Source organism: Onychomys torridus, chromosome 5 (assembly GCF_903995425.1).
Source record: "Onychomys torridus chromosome 5, mOncTor1.1, whole genome shotgun sequence".
Taxonomy (NCBI): Eukaryota; Metazoa; Chordata; class Mammalia; order Rodentia; family Cricetidae; genus Onychomys; species Onychomys torridus.
The window spans coordinates 26,396,085-26,417,762 of record NC_050447.1 but is presented as its reverse complement, the minus strand read 5'-3'; the positions used below and the strand labels follow the sequence as shown (position 1 = coordinate 26,417,762).

General features: G+C 34.0%; 1 protein-coding gene across 1 annotated transcript in view; it reads left to right on the top strand.

Annotated features, from left to right (window-relative positions):
• Cdh8 (cadherin 8) overlaps positions 1-20,277 on the top strand; it is a 370,913-nt gene extending 350,636 nt beyond the window's left edge. The window contains 3 exon segments of the mRNA XM_036187827.1: positions 13,393-13,644; positions 15,090-15,272; positions 16,220-20,277. Coding sequence (XP_036043720.1) covers positions 13,393-13,644; positions 15,090-15,272; positions 16,220-16,281 — 497 coding nt within the window. The 3' untranslated portion in view covers positions 16,282-20,277.
• The last annotated feature ends 1,401 nt before the right edge of the window (positions 20,278-21,678 follow it).

Genomic DNA, 21,678 nt, shown 5'->3' with positions numbered 1-21,678 from the left:
AATGTTATTGTGGGAATATCTATACATGCCCAAATGAAAATTAGATAGGCCTGGAATTTGAAATGCCAGCATGGACCAGATAGGTCAGAGTCTAAATTACTAGTATTTTAAAATAAAATTAGAAATGGATAAACTGCGATGCTTTAGCGTTTGTATGTGCTTCTTTAAGAATTATTACAGTGCACTATACAAGCTCAGTGATGAGTGCTGCCTTTATTGTGTTGCATGTATGTGAAATTAGGTGTGGCTTAGATGTCTCTAGGCACTGTTTATTTTCTGGCCCCATTATATACTGAATCACTTAAAAAAAAAAAAAAAGCTGAGGATCAAACCCAGGGCCTTGTGCTTGCTAGGCAAGCACTCTAGTACTGAGCTAAATCCCCAACCCCTGAATCACTTTTATTGACCAATGTAACTTGTGTATTTATTGGATAAGTTAATCCTCACCATTTTATATTCTTTTCACGCACATAACATCACATATCCATATACTCAAGAATTATATACTTCAAAATTCTTGGGTTATTTCTTCCATTGACTAATTTCTAAAGGACTTTTCATTTTCACCTGGTTACTGCAGGATGGTAGAGTTTCCTTATATTGAAGTTTTGATGTTACTGGGTCCAATTGGAGATAGATGCAAGAAGAGTCACTTAGATTGCACTAAAGAGATCTTTGGTGACTGAGAATCACATAGAGACTGATGTTATTAGCTTCACTATTTAAAAGTTAGTGTATTATATTGAATATTTTCTGATGGACAATTTCAACATATAAGTAAAAGAGGCATACTTTTGGAGTTCAGAAAAGATAATCTGACACTTGAGTTAGATTGCAATGAAGATTCTAAACCTCACCAAAGAGTTTAGAAAAAGATGAAGGAACATAAACATAAGAATTTATGGGATGAAAGGGGAAAGCTTCTCTATGTTTTACCATTTTGACAAACCAGTCCTTTGTTCTAAGCCTAGCACAGCGACCTCTTTTCACATACATTCCTTTCTCAATTTGAGCTAAGGACTGAAATTTAAAGCAAATCAGAGTGGAATCATGGGTCATGGCCACTGGAGCCAGATGGAAAGACATGAATGACAAGTAGAGAGTAGAAAACCAAATAAATACATGATATTTTGTCTAATTACAGCCTTTTACTTGTTTTCTGGGACAGAAGTATTCAAGACTGATAATCATATCTTAACTTCCCCAACATCCACTTTTTATTTAATAAGGATGAAGTAAAATTTATAGAGATTCTTTAGAAGAACACATATAGTCTGTCTTGTACAAGTAATAAAGATAACGATCTCCTCAAAGAATCACACAGTTGGTGAACAGACAAAAACTATTCTACTACATTGCACTTTGCTGGGTAGGATACTGGCAGAGGCTTTCCTTTGTTAGGGAGCTCTGGTAGGCACTTGATGCTGAATTACTGAAAACAAAATTAATTGAATGTATCAATGTGTATTTGAATGAAATTAATATGGAATTTGGCTAGGAAAAATAGATTAACACCGTTTGTGGTGCTTGAGTAGTAAAGCATTTATGGCTTGTGTCCGTATGTGCAGAGAAACAATTCTAAACAGGAGAACAGATGATAGGCCCAAACAAAATGATGATTTCTCTTGGATAGTTGATATCTTTCAAATCAAAGCAAGTTAATTGGGTAGTAATTCAGCTCAGGTGCTTCTCTTCTCTCTCACATTCTATACTTACTTCCAATGATTAAATTTTCAATATTTTGACACAAGTGTCCTTCACTTAAATATCTATTTTAAAGCAAATTCACTGTAGTCCTTTGTATATTTTTTATCGTCTCTATGGATGATCACAAATCAACTTCAGTGCAAAGCAGATTAATCTATGATTTCTAGTTTCTTACTATCTTCATGTGTTCAGTCAACACATAAAGGCAGAAAAACCAATCGGCTGATGATAGGTTTCCAAGATGTTGGCATTTAATATGTTATTTTCTGAATCCTCCAGGAGAGCTCAGTAAAAATCTGGCTATTGTTCTTTTCCAAATTCTCTAAGATGCATTTATCCTAAAATGCAATCTTTATACTTCTTCATAAATCTAAATAGTTAAAACACTCTTTCCAGATCTACTAATATTTATAAAAACTTTAAAATTCTCACTCAAGAAAAATGGAAAGTGATTCCTGAAGCAGTTTTCACTTCGGTGGGTCAGTTATGCCTATGTCCCTTTTAGAATATGAAGGTCATATTGGTCTTCATACTTGACTCCGCAGAACCTGTAGTGGGATAAATCTATCTTTCTTCTGAGCATTAAGGGATCTGTAAAAGATGCATGGAGCATTTGTGTAAGAAAGAGCCTGCTAATTAAGTCCATGAGGAAAAGCCAGTAAAATCCACAGCACCAGAGCAGTGTCACTGATAGTGCACGGACACTGGATTTTGTGATGCCTGTATTCTTCTGTGGAATCCCAAAGGCTCCCTGATTCATAATATAGTTATGGCTAAAGTTATTTTGTAATATGCTATTTTGTTTTCCTATGTAACAAGGATAAGCTGTGTGATGTCTTCTCAAGGTATAACATTCGATGTTGGATAGCTTTTTTCTTGTTGTTTACTTATATTTATTTTGAATATTTAGTTTGTGCATACATGTACTAGAACTTGTTTGTACATGTAGATGTAGAAGTCAGAGACTGATGTCAAATATCTTCCTCAATTGCTTGTTTTATTTGTGTGTGTCTCTGTCTCTATCTTTCTGTTTTCCTGTGTGTCTCTCTATCTCTCTGTGTGTGAGTGTGTGTATGTGTATACATCTAACTGTGCATGTACATTCATGTGAACAACAATACATAAGGAGGTCTAAGGAGACTTTTCAGAAGTTGGTACTCTCCTTCCTCTATGTAGGTTCCAGAGATTATGCTCAAGTCATCAGGCTTGTCAACAAATACCCTTGCTTGTTGAGCCAAACCATAGGAACCATGCATCTTAATTTTGAGACAAGTTCCTTCACTGAACTTGGAGATCAAGATCACTGATTTGGCAAAACTATCTGGCCAGAAAAGCCCCGGAACTTCTTGACTCTTCTGCTCAATTACTAGTGAAAGGCTCTTGCCATCGTACAGCAGCTTTGTGCTAAAGATCTGGTCTCAGATCTCATACTTCAATATCACATACTTTATGAACAAGTTATCTTGCCAGCCCTGGATATCTTTGTAATTGTTTAAAAAATCATATACTTTCATCCACCAAAGACCTTGGCCACTTCTTTTTTCCCCTCATTTCTGAGGGTAGCAGCCAGAGACAGAAATGCTTCTCTCGTGCTCTTTCTCATTTATTGTTGTCCTTGCTTTTTTAATAAAACATTTTTAGAACTCTCTTCACCACATTTTTAGACAAGTTTTGTTAAAAGGAGACAAAGAAACATTGCAGAAAATACATTAGACTTGATTATACTTCCCAGTTTTCAGATGAGAATCCTTGAACAAGTCACTTTATCTTTTAAAATCCTCCTCATATGTACAATGAGAGTCCCATATCGATTCCTCTCCTGCCACAGTAAATTATACACAGATAGAAGACAGCCAATTGTATTCATTTTATAGGGAGACCTTAAACTTGAGGGATAAAAGAACAGAATGGTTTTCTGTTTTGGTTTTGGTTTTTGTTTCTTCTTGTTGTTTTTGTTCTTTACTGTTGTTGTAGTTTTGTTTTGCGTTTAGAGCCCTGGGAGACATTTGAAAATTCATGCTACTTCTAGAGGCAAGGACAGACTCCTTCCTTGTCTCTCCTGTCTTCTGTTGCAGCAGGCACCCCTTGGCTTATAGCCAAATCATACCATCTCTGCCTCAGGCACTCTATTGCTCCATTGTTCCTTCTTTTCCCCTGTGTCAAATTTCATTCTTCCTCAGTTTTGCACAGATAAGTATTAAAGGATTTAAGTCCCACTGAGTAATCCTATGCGAACTCCATGTTACACAATTTTAAGTCAATTACCGACAAAGACTCTTTTCCAAGTAAGATCACATTCCTAGGTTCTGTGGATTAGGTTTTGGCATGATTGTATGTTGAATCAGCAATAATAGCATTAAATTAATGTTCTACCACTCACCACAGTGGGCACATGAAGAATACTGAAACCAGAACTATAAAGACAGCAAGCAAGCACAATCTTTTCTGGGCCTTATCCCACTAAATACCATCTTCATTTGATGTAAAACACTTTATATTAATGCTCTAGAAATGAGGAACCTATTTTCTTTAGAACGAAATCCTTAAAACCTGCTTATGTTTCTGTGGCCTACTGTCTGTACATTTCCATTCCCAAATGACAACTAGCTAGATATTTATAGAGCCCTGGTGCTGGAGGAGCTGTGATGCAGTAAAAACTCCAAGTGTGTTTTCCTATGTTAAAAAAGTGCTAATGCATTCTATGTGTAATTGTAGACTGTTGACTAAACATTCCACTTGGTGTTAATCTAGGAGATTGTAAAAAGATCCCAGATAACGTTCTCTTTTGAAAGCCAGACAGATCAATGTTTTATGACTGGGTGTCTTTTATTATTAAAGATGATAATATCTGGTAATGATTCAACATATAACCATTAAGATGATAGACTCCAGGTGACAGGATGGACAATCTAAAAGAAAAAAAGGATAAGGCAAAATAGCAAAGAGTAAGACCACAGTATAATTACACATCTCAGAATACACAGCTATTTGTGGAATACACATATACATTTAATGAACTTTGCAAAACGTTATAATAATGATACAAAAGAAAACTGGCTTCACAAAAATTTAATTTTATGAACTTGTTACTGTGAAACTAATCCCCCATGGACTCTGTTTGGAGTCTGAAAATGTGGGTGAAGTGTAGATGTTCCATTTGCTTCATAACCTTAAGTATTAGACACTGTGTGTACATGCTTTCACTGTGCTGAGCATGCACAGACTTAGCAGTTTCTCTGGCTTTGCCCAGGGTTTATAAATAAACTATAGTTATAACACAATGATAAGAGCTTAATCAAAACCCTTGTCCATACTTCCTAGATGCCACACCAGCTTTCATTTGTGTTGACCTCATGACTGTTTTCATTCCTTTTGACTTGACCAAGAAAATTTTAATTAAATTTGCAAGTCAAATATCTCAAAAAGGCACAATATCTACTGATTAACTCTTCAGCTATTTACTTTGTAATAAATAGTTGCCTGGCAGAGCCTTTTTTAAAGCTGGCTCCCTTATTGTTATTATTTTTGTCTTACTTGCATATAAAAGACAAAGAAAGAAGGATTAACTCCATGGTTTTAAATAAACGGGTTCCCGAACCAAAGTCATAGTTTGGCATTAGGGCCACCACATAGGAACTCCACTGAAGCCATTTGAAACTAGGATGTACTACTGTGTTATCTAAAATTATAGACTGTGTGCAAAATATTGGCAGAAATTATAATGAACACTTTTATTAAAAATGCAAAGGACCAACTGGAAGAAATTAAGGGAAGAAATAAAAGGGAAGGAATGAAAGAAGGAAGAAAGAAGAAGGGGAGGGAGGGAGAGATAAAGGAAGTGAAGAACAGGGAGGAAATTAGTGAAAATTGAGATATAAATTATACAAAATTATGTATGTAATCATATAGAAAAACAGGAAAAATTGTAAAATTACCAATATGCATTATTTATCTCTTTAAATTAGATTTCATTTTTTGTTTGTTTGTTTGTTTGTTTGTATTTTGGGGTTTTGTTTTGTTTTGTTTTTTTGGGTTTTTTTTTGTTTTGTTTTTGCTTTTTTTTGAAACAGGGTTCCTCTGTGTAGCTTTGCGCCTTTCCTGGAACTCGCTTTGAAGACCAGGCTGGCCTCGAACTCACAGAGATCCACCTGCCTCTGCTTCCCTGGTGCTGGGATTACAGGGGTGTGCCACCACTGCCCCACCCTTTTTTAGCATGGAATGTATGTGTGATTACAACAAGGTATTAACCTGACCTTGAAACTGGACAAACATACTGCAACTTGATGGTTTTGACAACAGAAATGTATTTCTTAGAAACAAGAAGCCCAAATTTAGAGACTCTGATGAGGAAGGTTTCATCCTGAGGCCTCTTCATTGGCAAATAGGGGACTGCATAGATGCTCCCATGTAGTTCCTGTGTGTGAGCACGGAAAGCAGGCAATAGAGAATGCCAGTTCTGCAGCACCTCTGCCTTCCAAATCACTAATTCTAAATGATCATGCCTTCTAATATTATGGCCTCATTAGTCGTGCCATCTCCACAGATAGCAACACTGTGTTAGTTTTAATGAAGGAAACTGAGAGGCCCAAATCCAGCAACTTCGCAACAAATGCAGCTATTCCTAAAAGTTAAAAAAAAAAAAAAAAAAAAAAAAGGAAAAAGTCCAATTTTGAGTGATGAAATACTATTAATAATCATGGGAAAACATGGAATACAAGACAAAGGTATCCACTTTTACAAGTAAGGGGAATTCTATGGAACACTGGTTTTACATGATGGATTTCCCAGCACTTAGGCTGTATCTTCTCTGAGCTTTCCTACTTGCATATATGCTTCCTCAGGTTATTGTTCACTTTCTATGATGCAAAGCACTCACAAAGAAAAATTTATAAACCATCTTTTACATTTTCATAGACAACCATAGGCTATATATGCTTTCTAGTAGTTTGAAATTGAACTATGTCTTTTATTTATTTTTAGCCACATATAACTTCCTTTTTATCAAACTATATGAAGAGAAATGAATGAGAATATAACTTATGACTACTTACTCATTTATTTATCTAACAAATATTTGCTGAACACTCATTATGCATTTAAATTGGTTATTTGTTGCTTGGAACTTTCATCAATTTTCATATCTCCAGTGTCTATCAAAACTCCATTACTATATCATTTTTTACAGTAGCATTCTGATGAAAATGCAAATTATTTTTTGAAGAGCCAGCCACTAAGTTTTCTAGAGACATTTGGAAAAATTTATTCAAAAAGAAATAAAATTTAAATATAAAAACACACAAATTATTCACAATTTAAACTATGGATAAGTCGAGGTAAAGAAAATATCTGTCAAAATTAATAACATGAAAGTTTTGATAAAAAAAAAATGATGGGTCAAAGCATGGAAGGATAGCTGGAGTGTTTCAAACCAAAATATGGTCACTCATGTCACAAAATAATGGAGACTGCGCAAACTCTTGGCCATGCAGGCAATGTAGGAGAAAACAGATCTCTAAACCATTATAGAAGCAGAACTATAAAGGCTCACTCTCTTGACCTATATCTATAGCTATATCAAGAAGGTGTTACCAATATAACAAGAGATATACACTGTCTATAAATTTATGGCTGTAGATTTATACATGAATATAGAAAAATACGCATATAGGTACAGTACGATATTCCTAAATCTATATTAACATATTTATAGCCATATCTATAAATATACCTGTATGTATTTTGGGGAGACACAATCACATCCATTTTATTATATAATAATCCAAAAATCATATGCTTACTGATTAAGTAACAGAGATTCTATGATGGATAGACTGACTAATATTACTACAACATATTTTATTTCTTTACTATTTGAAAACAGATCATAGGTTTAATGAATTAGATGTTATTTGTTGAAGCTAAAGTGATTGCAAATAAAATGGGCTAAATAATGGGACTGATGTCATGAGAAATTATGGACAAGAAAATCATGAATACTGAAATTAAAATATTTTCTTGATTTATTGCCAGAATTTGAAAGAATATTTATACAAAGACTGGAATATGCTGTCCAAAACACAGAAAGTCTATGTATGTGAAAATAGCTATTATTTATCTTGTCCTTCTTATTTATTTATAATATACATCCATCTTTCTTGGCTAAGGTAGGCATAACTCAGTATTTATACCATTCTAGTATTAATGTTAGATAAAACGTGTCTGATGGTATTCATCCATGTTTAATCTCTATTAGACTATTTCCTTCATTAATCAATTCTAAATAAACATTATATAAATAGAAGCAAGATTTAAAAAATAATTTCTTCATGTGGTGCCATGTTCACAAATAACCACTGCAAAGGATAAGGCAACTGAAAATCTCTTATTAAAAGAAACAACATGTAATGTAAATATTGAATACATCACTTAACTGAGAGCATCAGGAAGCCAAGGAGTATGCAGCTCAACTTCACTAGCTAACATATTTGCCTATCCAGTTAAATATTAGCTTCAAATAGAATATGCCATATCCTAAATAGATAGTGCCAAAATATCTCTATTTATTTGAGTAATGCTATTGCCCTATATTTAATTTAAGGAAATGTAAGGAAAAGAAAGAGATCATCTAGTACATACACATGAACTTCAGTCTCTGTGTCTTTTGTCTTATTTGTTTTCTAGTTTATAACACATCCCTGATTCCTCTAATAAGTCATGGGCCAGGACATAGTCTAACACTTATCCTGCTCAAAATGACTAGGTAAATGCCTAAAATACAGTAAGCAACAGCAGAAATCCTAACAGCAGGGCAGACTAAGATGAAACCACAAGATAATCAAATATTAAAATGAAAGAAATCCAAGGATTTCTAGTAATTGAGAAATTAATTTAAAGCCAACTTTAAAGTGAATGGGTATTCCTTTGTCGTCACCTTTCTCTATTATTAAAAAAATGAAACACAATATAAGAGAAACTAAAGAGAAAGAAAAATGAATACATGCGAATAAATACATAACTCAACAACAGTAAACGTATCTTCCAATAAATACCACCAGCCATTTTTACATCTGCTTCAAATCAGAAATCTTTTCATTTAAAACCAGAACACGGTACAGAGGCCAACTATAATTTCTTCTACTCATAAGACTGCTTGGGATCTGGTTGATTTAACATAAATAAAAATTAATTTGAATCAATAATACTTAAAAATTAATGAAATACTGATTTTTTTAGACAACGTAAGATTAGGCATAATTGCCAAAACATGACAAGAATTTGGTTTTCTGATCTCTGTTTCATTAATTTATCCTCTATTTCTTAAACATTTTCCATTCTTCTGACCATGCTATTACTTTTCTCATCTCTTCTTGACATCTTAATATGAAAAAATAAGTTATTGCTTTGAAATTTTATGATTTCTTAATATAGTCAAATAGAGTTTGAATGTTACTTTCACATGAGTTTCTGTAGCAGCCTGTGTATTTTTCTTCATTAAATGTTTATCTATACATGCATACATATATACATACATACATACATATGTACATACTTATATTGATGTATCATAATACTTTCTAAATCTCTAGTACTTTTTCCTTGACCAGCTGGATACTAAGCTCTGTACTATTTAACTTCCAAGTATTTAACTTTTCAAAACTTAATTACTGTCTTTCAATAATGGCTAATTTTATATAGTGAGAACATACTTTGAAGTGGTTGCAGAATTTTGCTGTATCATTTCTACATTTCACATTCACTTTGTGTCTTATATAGTTTGTAATGCTGAATGTTTCCAGTGCACTTGAGTAAAATATTTATTCTTCAGTTGTTAAGTAGAATGTTCTGTGGGCTTCTGGTGTGAAAGATTTGACATTTTATCATCACTCAAGTTTTTTTATATTATTGAAAGTGAGATATTGGAGTAGCCCACTATATTTTTGTATTTTGTATGTGATATATTCAACAACACCCTAAATGTATATTGCTTGGTATAATTACTTTCAAACCAGTTAAGATATAAAAGCATAAATTATGTACTTATACTGTCTTTTAAAATTACATGATAATCTTCACTGATATTCTTTATTTTTAACATTCATTTGAATTACCATTTACAATTTTTGCTTTTAGTATGTAGAACACTTCCTTTAGTAAATACTGGTAACAAATTCAGTTATTTTGATATGTGATAATAACTCAATCTTTCTCTGTCTCTGTCTGTCAGTCTCTCTCTCTCTCACTCACACACACACACACACACACACACACACACACACACACACGAACCAGAATTTGGAGATAGCTTTACTAGATTACTGGATGTAATTACTGGTTGACAGATCTAATAATTCTTCATTTGTAAGAAAATTCTGTTGTTAACTGTCTAACCGTTTCTTTTCATATGATGTGAGATTTTTCAATGCTTTAAGATTTTCAGATTTTCCAGTGGTTTGACTATAATGTGTTTTTTCTTTATTTATTTTTGAATATGCATTTCTTTATTCACTCCTTTTCTTCTGAACCATCTTTTAAGACTTCTAATGTCATATCCCTTTATAATTTTCATAAGCATTACCTGGAACTCCTTCTGCTTCCATCTTGCATTAAATTATCTGACAAAAGTTGTATTTTTAGAATTAAAAGGAAATTATTTAAGATTGCTGAAAATAAAAGCAATTGATAAAATAGTTACATTTTATTTATATAACAGCAAGAGTTTATCGACATTATGATTTTACAGTATAACTAAATTTATAAATATTTACTACAACAATAACATATATAGCAGAAACAATAAAATAAACAAAAGATAGGATGTTACTTAAATTTAATATAGTTTATTCACAGATGATATAATAATAAAAGTAAATCATGATTTGGTAAAGAGTAATAGCCTTTAAATTAACAAGGCTCTCTACATTGTTTTATATTATATAACATATATTTCAGTTTTCATACATTTTTACCAAAGTTATTAAAAGAATTCTCATGGAGACTGGCAATTTGCATCTATATTTGTCAGAGAACAGCAAATAGACAATAATAGCACTGTTTCAGACAGAAGCACATGGTAGAAGAGAAAGTTCTGAGACACCTCAAGGCTTAGTATGATATTTTCATGGCTAGAAAGGATGTCAGCAATGAAAGTTTTGAAAAAGCTAAGAAGGCTGAAATAAAATAGGTATCCCTGAAGTGTTGTGAACCCAGTGTGCTTGATTTGTGAGAGACTATTCAGTGTCAATGGGCAGAGGAGAACTTACACTATAATTAATCTTGAGGAAATAATTATCTGTGTGGGAAAAAATAAATTCCATATGACATTGTAAACCAGAAGGGAAACAGTACCTAAAGCAACCTTAATTAATTAAAAGTGTACATGTGTTTAAAACACCAACCATAAAGAGAATGATAAGATTAAAGTTAAAAATTTTATGAAATAAAAATCCAATGTAAGTTTATAAGAAAAATATCTAGAAGAACATTTTGATATGTGTCTTTTAAATATTGACTCTGCATATACAGGTACATTAGCTCTAAGTGCATGAAATTGTTCTTTTATGGTTTAAATATGTTCTGCAGTGATGATTTAATTTAGTTAACTAAAAATAAACATTTTATTAACCTTTTAAGTGAATCAGTAATACACGCAAACAAAAATAATTTTAAAGAAATAGAGTGATTTGATGTTGTCTGGGACCGGCAGGTAAGACCCGAGAAGAAAGACTCACGTACTTCCTTTATACAATAATTTAATTCCTGTATGAAGGACAACACAAATGCAGATTCTGGGATTAGCACAGAAATGCAAGTAGGAGTGAATATTAAATTCTCCAATGCTTTACAGAGTAACAAGCCGTGCTTTTGGTCTGCAACAAGTAGCATTCCTGTGCAGTTTCAATGATCACAGTAGACTACTTAAAGGAAGGACTATGTAGCAGTACTTTCTAATAATAACGTAAATAATGTCAGCCACAAAAAGACAATCACCACGAGAAAAAGACTCATTGTAATTTTATTAATTTTGTGTGATGAAAAATAATTCATATCTTATGTTCTGAACTACAGGACATGAAGCCATCCAACAAATATTCCCTGTGTTAATTAATGGTACTCAGACTTGTCATGTACTTTCTGAAAATACAAAACAACCATGGATTCTTCATCTGTGTTGAGATAATGCTGCCCTGCTTTTAGCTGACTAGTATTTCCTTGTAGGTCACGGAAAAAAAGATTACTGGATCATTTGGTATATTGCTGCTTAACTCTATTAAAAAACCTTTTTGCTGTGCAAATTGCTATATAATGAGGCACAACCAAAAGAAATTTAGAAAAAAAAATTATTAACTCAGAGTGCCTTTTCTGTTTGACTACTTACTAGTAAAGCACTATAGGCCTGCTTATATCTTAAGCAAAATAAAATTACATATAATTGTGCATCTATTTTGGAGAATGATTTCCATTTTTCTACAAAATTCTAATAGAGGTTATTATATGGTGAGATTCAACATAATAAAGCCATTTGAATGGAATAGTTGTCCATTTATTTGACTGTTTTAGAACTCGGTAGGACACTGATGACCAGAAATTGGACAGCTTTGGAATCATAGAGGATATCATTTAGTGACAATAATGAACTAAACCAGCATTCTGATATCTGTGAGTTTGTCAACATTGGAAAATTTCCCGATTGAAATAGTGATTTTGCCCAAATAATATCAGCACAGTAACTATTTTTTTTTAATTTTGACCAAAATACTACTGTGAGACAATAAGGTTCCCATTTTGAATATTGATGTGTTTTTTATTGATTAAAACACAGACTAAAATATACGTAGTGTGTCTATCATTCTCCTGAAGATGATGACCAACTAAAGTGTTCATTTCTAGGATGAAATAATGACTTTAGGGTCAGTATGGGACTAGTCACTTCTCATGGACTTATTTTACTACAAACTGAAATCACAGTATTACATATTACTTAAGTGCTCACAATGATAGCTTCACAAAGCCAATGCTAAATCTAGTATAACTAATGCAAAATGGAATTAAGGCTTTTACATCCCATTTACTTGCCTATATTACAATTATACATAAAGGACTCTGTAGAAATTTAATATTTGTGGTATATCTCCTCCAATTGACAGAAATTTCGATTTTATTATCTCAAGATAAGTGCTTCAGGGTATCCTGACTGTTGTTTAGGTAGCATGGTAGTCAATAAACTTAGCTTTGCATGTCCATATTTCCATCCAGTCTGTCTTTAAGTACAGAGCTTCTCAAGTAGACCTTTTCAATATTGGCAATGTTCTATCTAACTCACTTCTATGATTATATTATAAACATACATACATATCTATGGGAGATGGTATAACATGTACCTTCTAAAAACTCCTTGAAGTTTGTTTTTATATAGTCTATTTTGCATTTACATGGAAATGTAAACTCTTATATTTCCTCAATAGCTTCCATTCATACATTCATACGCTATGTTTTGCTGTAGATATTTTGGTTCATGTCAGTTGATAAAGTTGGAAGAGGTAAGGTAAGAGTAGAAGCTGTAAATTAGCCCTTTGTAGCTGAAAGTAGCTTAAGGTTCACAGGACCTGTGGCATAGAAAAACCAGTACTATTTGGGCATATGTTTTGAAATGATGCAACTAATTGTCATTTTTACTTTTTTTTTTAGATAACTCGCTGAGTATTTTGGCAAAGCATAATGGATTCAACCGCCAGAAGCAAGAACTCTACCTATTACCTATAGTGATCAGTGACAGTGGGAACCCACCTCTGAGCAGCACCAGCACCTTGACTATCCGGGTCTGTGGCTGTAGCAATGATGGTGTGGTCCAGTCATGCAATGTTGAAGCTTATGTCCTTCCCATTGGACTCAGTATGGGCGCCTTAATTGCCATATTAGCATGCATCATTTTGCTGCTAGGTAGGTATCAGCCTTCATAGCCTGACTGTAAATAAAGGTATCAACCTCTAAATTGAAATGTAGTCATCATTCCTTAGGGGAAGAAGAACTCCCAAAGTCAGAAGTTACTATGAGAAGATAAGGTGAGAAAGGTAGCAAAAACTTTGTCTCATTTGACAGGATTTTTGTGGTTATGTGAAACTCATCACCAGTATGGCAATGGAGTTGGGAATGGATCTCTGTACACTCATCCCAACACTAGTTACACAAATCGAAGATTGTAAATGAGTTTAGTACAAGTAGTTTTGTATGCACATTACCATTGAATATAAATGACTCATGGATTGGATAATTGTATCATCAGATCTCAGAGTTCAGTGAGATACAAAGAAAATAAGTAAGCAGATAAAAATATGTGCTCCTTAAAACATTTTATTTTACAGATAATTTTGTTGTTCTAAGGTAAAATTACAACAATGAATGCAAATTGAGAGAAAAGTCCTATTATCCTTCCATTAAAAGTTCTCATTATAAAAATAAGAATAAGCCTGGATATGGTGAAATCATCCCTACAATCCAGCACTTGAGAGAAAGAGGAGATCCTGGGATTCCAGGCCATCCTAGGCTACAGGTTAAGAATCCGTGTCCCAAATGCCTATAATTTGTAGTTTTCTTTCAAAGAAAATATCAAAAGGAGTAATTATGACTTATCTTTATCTTGAAAAATAACTGTCTTAAGGATTGTGTCAGTTCATGATTCATTTAGCTGGTTACTATTTCAGTAATAGTCCTTTCTTTTACCCTATATTAGGACAACCTTGCTAGATAGAGGCTTGCCAATTGCCCTTGAATATAACATGATCTATATAACAATTTATGTTGTGTGAAAGTAATCTATCATTTAATTGGAGAATAGCTTAATTATTATAATACATGCTGTGGCCATAGCTCAGTGATTGAGTGCTTAAAAGCATGTCGAATGCCTTGGGTTTCATCACTGCTACCAGCATCAGCACCACCATAAAAAGAAATTTTTAAATTCCATGCATCTAAGAAACATAGACAGAAGCCAAGGATAATGAATAGTTCACACAGTACACTTAATGCGTTAATCATGCTGTGGATGCTATTTCCTATTTTGTAGGGCTCACGTTAAGAGCTGATTCCAGATTATATACATTTTATACCACAACTAAATGTTTATTAAATAAAAGTGACCTGAAGTAACATGTATGAAAGTTTAGTGTGTATCATTCAGAGGAGAGTTTAGTCTAATTTTATTTTAAAGACTTTTGTCAGTCTTGATATCAGCACGGCTGAACACTAAAGCACTAGACTCAAGGTGCAGGGTTGAAAAGAAGCAAATATTTGCTTTTTCAGATGCTCCTCTCCCCAGTCATCTATTCTGATCTAGTTGTGGCAGGATATGCTTGTTGACTAATTATGATTTGCTATTTTTCTTACAGTCATTGTGGTTCTGTTCGTTACCCTAAGGCGGCATAAAAATGAGCCATTAATTATCAAAGACGATGAAGATGTTCGGGAAAACATCATTCGCTACGATGATGAAGGAGGCGGGGAGGAGGACACAGAGGCTTTTGACATTGCAACTTTGCAAAACCCAGATGGAATTAATGGATTTTTACCCCGTAAGGATATTAAACCAGATTTGCAGTTTATGCCAAGGCAAGGGCTTGCTCCAGTTCCAAATGGTGTTGATGTCGATGAATTTATAAATGTAAGGCTGCATGAGGCAGATAATGACCCCACGGCCCCACCATATGACTCCATTCAGATTTATGGCTATGAAGGCCGAGGGTCTGTGGCTGGCTCCCTCAGCTCCTTGGAGTCCACCACATCAGACTCAGACCAGAATTTTGACTACCTCAGTGACTGGGGTCCCCGCTTTAAGAGACTGGGCGAACTCTACTCTGTTGGTGAAAGTGACAAAGAAACTTGACAGTGGATTATATAAACAATCTATGGAACTGAGCATTCTGTAATATTCTAGGGTCACTCCCCTTAGATACAACAAATGTGGCTATTTGTTTTAGAGGCAAGTTTAGCACCAATCATCTATAAACTCAACCACATTTTAATGTTGAACCAAAAAATAATAAAAATAAAAAGTATATGTTAGGAGGTTATAAATCTTGTGGAGTGTGAATTAAGTATGTGGAGTGTCTAGAAGTCTTTGGATATTTGATATTTACCTGACTGCCTCAGTCAAAGATTGGGATCCCAGCTAATCATTAGAGAATTGTTTAAGAGGAAAAAAAAATTAAAAGGTGCTTTATTAGAAAAAAAAAATGGACCTGCAAGGATTCTGCTGCTGATATGTGTCTTCTGCAAGGATTTTTATGAGTGCAAATGGTTTTTTCCCCTTCACCAATAAGGATCCCGTCACAAATGATAAAGCAATACTTTGGTCTGCTGTACGTTATGACTTTATGGAGATTGGGGAGGCCTCCTAGATTATATGGTACGGTGACCACACGTTGTACATAAATGTTGGCCCCACTCACCAGAGACTGAATAGCATCTTTAAATATTGTGTCGAGCCTTAAAATATTCACATGTTCGTAATCCATTCCAGGGTGGGGAATGCCAACTCAAAGGTGGGAGGAGAGAAATGCCATTCAAACAGGCTGTGTCTAGAAGCAGGATTCCTGGTTCCCTCCACTTCATCTTCTTCCACAAGGACACAGAGATAAACTGTATTCCACAGTGGACCACATCAGAGACAGATGGTTTTATTGCTAGCGTGTGAATTTATTTGTTTAATCCTCAAAATAAATATTTTATTGATGTCCAATAATGCTTTTATTTATTAAGGTTGGTAATCTAGAGATTAAGGGATTATATGGGGGAAAATTAAATTATATCCATTAATAATCCTTTAGATTGTTTTATATTAATATCTATACAATGAATGTCTAATACATGTACATTTTGATGAGCTAAGTATGGCAGGCAATATTATCAAGGGGAGAGGTAATAGTCTCTTTAGAGTAGAAAGTGTTTTGTGACTGGTAACGACAGGAACAGCATTTCCCAGAGAAACTTTTGGACTGTTTTCTATTTTCTTCATAATCCTAGTATTTGGTGTTTTTACTACAAGCACAAACATCTGAAAGCATATTGACTCCTGTGAATATTTAAACTCTAGACTTTTAGATATTTACATAATGCCCCACTCAATAAAAACGCTTCAAGTTGTCCTCCCCCAAGTATTAAAGCAGGAACTTATTTGTACATAATTTTACTGCTTATGTTTTTTACACTTCTGTCCCTGGTCATGGTGATGTGCAGAACGTGTTAGATTACAAAAACAGAGCAGCACTAGGAGATGTGAACATATTTAATTTGTAATGCAAACCTGCCATGTAGAAGTAGAAAATGTATGATAAAACTCAAGTATTACATGCAGATCATTTTACTTTTCTACTTTGCTTTAATGCAATATTGTTTATTTACTCCATGTGTTGTATTCAGAGAAACTCCTGTATTGTTTCCTACTTTGTGAAATATATTTTTACAAATACCTTTGTTGTCATCATTTTGTCCAGCTACATGAAGATTTCTTGGCAGAACAATGAACTTTAACTGAAATTCCAAATTGTGCAATCAAATCATACTGTGGGGCACTTTTAGTTTAAGAGTCTTTATTATAATAAAGAACCAGAGAAGAGGAATGGATTGCTATTGATCCCATAGCAAGAAAATATCAGAGACATAAAAATGAATGCCATAACTAAAAGGCAGTCTAGTATGTCTATGGGGCCTCTGGAGGCAGTAGGTGGGGTGGAGTTAGCAGGAAAGAATGAAAGAACAAGAAGGCAATTGTGTGTAGAAAAAGCCTACACTTCAGAGATTACAGTCCAACATGTGAAGAAATGAAGGGACTGAAGAACAGGATTTGGAGAAAGAACCTAGACTACATTGCACATATGAAAATCATTCTTTTCTTTAGAGGATCCATTAGAGCAAGATAGGTAGGCTATTGTCACCTGCTACCTCAGTCCCTAGCTTGGGCTATGTAAGGAAGGCAGAGGTTTGGCTTAGAGATGGGAGACAGTTTCTGGAAGCTGGTCTCCATCATGACAGAAACAAAGTGACTAAGTATTGAATTAAAATTTAATAATATCCAATGGCTTACCACATCCTCCTTGTTCCCTATTGCCTGTACGTAATCCTTTTATACTTATATCAGTGGCTACTGAACACTTTTCATAAAGTCTGAGTCTACAGTGACTTTTCTATACAGCAGATTAGCAAGAGTCATAAAATACATTTATATCAGTTATAGTAACAATAAAATCCCAAATCCTAACTCTCTTTCATATTATAAACTAAAGTGGAATTACTTTTTATATGTGGAATTACATTTTTCCTTTCACTTCAAACCCATATTACAGTATTCTTTTAGAAATCACCATCCTCAGTATTGTTTATCAGTAGAAATATTCATATGACAGTGTATATGAAAGGAGGCAATGTAGGCTGAACCAGTTTTCCCACTCCTCCTTTAAATTTTACTTTGCCCAGGAAGACATCATGGAAACATGAACTCCATATTAACACTTCTTTCCACTACCATCTAAGCATTTTGTGCATTGAAGGCAATATAAAGTTTTGATATGCTGGGTAAAGTGGTGCTGTGTATGGCTATGTGTGGATAATATGGTTTTGATATGTGAAATGTGCTTTTAGAGTACTCTGAATTTAAATTATACCCCCAAACCCACACACATATAAGTAAGCTGTAACATTTACTTTAGCAACAGACTTACTAGAATTCCCACATTCAAAATAGGAAAACAGAGATCCAAAGTGTTTACTATAATTTAAGGATTCCTTCCTCAACTTTTCAAGCAATGCATTTTAACTTTACTATGATTTTTTATTCATGAAATTCTTTTGTGCCTACAATACTGACACATCAAAGTAATCACCACACACATGTGGTCATTTATCAAATATAATAGTGCTTTGTTCTCATTTTATTGTGTCCATGGTTTTTGTGTGTCCCAAGCACCAGTCCCTTTTAATCATTACCCAAGAATTCTGTGCCAAATGATATGTGAAACAAAGCTAGTCTACCTTTGCTTACTTCACTGCAAAGATCTCATCCGAGGAACTGAGGTGTCCTCGCATGATGGGAGGCCACATGGAATCAACCTTTACCTCTAGTTTCCATGTGGTTTGATCAAGCACTTTTTTTTCATTTCTACACAAAGATATTACCAAATATTAACAAAGCATTCCTTATAAAATTCTCACTATGAGTGCAGTCAATATACATTTAAAATGATTTATGATAATACAGCTGAAGTATTCTATAAATTATATTCATGGGTTACCTTTCCCACACCAAATTGTGCTGTCCATGATACAAACTTTACAGTAAAAATGTTTTGTACCCCAAAAAGGGGGGAATAAGTGTATGTGTGTATAAAACATGAAAGGAAACTTGGATTCATCAGTATCCCCAGTGAAGCAAGAATCCAAGGAAAGAGACAAATGTATCTTTTGAGAGTTTGCTTAATCATATGCTTAAAGTAAGACAAGTCTCTGCATGAGACTTAGAAATCTCCTAGGAGCAGCCGACTCCACACTGAGACTCCACAGAGAGCTGGGCTATCTGTATTTTAGAGAAGGAAGGCGGGTGCTGAGAGCTAAGTAGCCAATTACTTTTTATAGCCACATAAGGACTGGAGGCAAGTAGTCCTTTGCAACATGTTGTATTATGCGATCGTTGGCTTTGCAGGGAATCTCACGAATGTATAACCTTCTGATTGCCTTTTTGATTGAAAGTTCCATCTGAGATCAAGGCACTGCAACCAGTAATAAGATTTCAAAAAATCCCATCACTGGCACTGTTGGAAAGGTTGAGCGTGCCTGAAATCCCATCACTGTCAGTCAAAGAGATAAGGTAACAGTGGGCATCACTATAAAAGCTTCATGAATGCACAATTTAAACATGAACATCAACACTGAAAAGAATGCGCACACATTTGTATGAATGTCCATATAGATACATCTATACCCATAGATATGCATGTACACATACACACACACACACACACACACACACACACACACACATACACACACACCACACACACTTGAGATAAATTACTAGGGAGAATTTATACTAATGTGTTCTCATTTCAATAATAGTATGTTTACATTCCACAGTCTCACAGACTACAAAAACAAAAACAAAAAACAAAAAAACAAACCAAAACTTGAAATGATGGTTCTTTGTTTTTCTGACTCTAACCTTGAAGTAAGAAATCTGTCTTGGGGTAAAAGGTTTTAAATGTGAATTTTGTTTATGAACATAGTAATAACTCATAAAGCCTGGGATTAGGATTAAATGCATCTCATTGAGAAGCTGGATTTGGATGCTTTTGTATCATTGTATTTTTGTGAAGCTAATAATTGTAGAATATATTTTGTAGGAAATAATTTTCTCTATGTTTACATTTCTTTGATTCCAACACAGTTTTCTTTGCTAAACAAAGTCCTTTGCATTGTTGCTCAGATGGCCAAAAAGTGAATAAACTGTTTACTATCATTTCTGTTCTTGTTTATGATAATTATGATGTTTTTGTTGTCCATTATTAAAGGAGATATTTATTTTGAGCATTTTCTGTGTAGTTGACAAACAATTATTGCTCAGAGTATATCCTTAACATTTACAGTAGCCCAATACTATTATTTTGGGTGACTTCCAAAAATACAGAATGCGTGCAATTAAAAATCCTACTGCTTCTACAAGAAATTCGTCTACTACATTTACTTAACATGTATTAGATCTGGAATTAGGCTACATAGGAGTTATAAAAAAGTTAAATGTGATGGTATCTTTGAACTTCCTTCCCTGTGTATAAATTGAGGCTAATAGAGCACATCTAAACTAATCACTGGGACATTCTTAGTCTGTGATTAAACAACATTTAAATCTGGGCTGGCACAAGGCTTTCACAACAGAGTTGCTAACTTCCCTTAAATAGTCCTTGCTCTAAATGTATTAAGAGCCTTCAAATGGTAAGAAACAAAAAGTAAGTTACCTATTGCTCTATTCAAGGAAGGAACACAAAATTCACAGCCAGAAGTCTTCATGAGAACTTTCCTTTCAAAGACAAAATTTAAGCAATGAATAGAAAGAAGCCATGTATTTTCCGTAATCTCAAAGGATAAATTATAAAAAGCACATATAAGTATCAATGATACATGTGAAAGCTCAAGGAAGAATCCAAATGTATAGAGAACACCCTGAGGGTGGCTAAATTATACCATGTGTTGTGAGCAACATTAAAAAAAAAAGAGTTTTAGGAATTTATTAAGGGGTTTGCCAACACTAATTTACAGATAAATACAGGAGACAGAAGCTGAACTCTAGTCTTTTGGGTCATTTCTGGGATTGTGACATTGACAGTATTTAGCTTGGATGTTCTTCTTTTAATGAGGGCAGCTCGAGAGGAGGGTACTTTCTGGTGGCATGAGTGCTTATGGTACTCTCCTTTCAACCTGACACAACCTGACTCACACCTTGAATACAGGTCTAACCTCTACTTAGCTCTACAAATAGATAATGGATTTCTCTATTGTTATTCACAGATGATAGAAGAGGCTTGCTAAGAGGAATACCAGAGAATGTTGGCTGAAGAAAAGGACTATGGACAACAGTGACTTCAGTGAACCAAGAGGCCAGAACTTCAAAAGGAAAAGAGAGGTTGCTAAAGGCACAATTTAGTTCTTTCAGATCTCCTCTGTTTATTCAAAGATCTCCAGGGCTACATGCATATGAGCAATATTTTAACAATTACTGTCTAAGGTTGAACTCAGCAATTATGAATCATTGACTGGGACAAATCTCTGTTTCCATTATATGCTTTCCCTTGAATGTGACTCTCTCTGATACTTTTTAAAAAGGTTTTCTGTAATTTAACATGTAAAGTTTGAGAGCTATGAGTTGTTTGTCAAGTTTGACTGTTGGATATATAGCTAGATGATCTAAGTTCATTGTTAGTACTATCAATAATG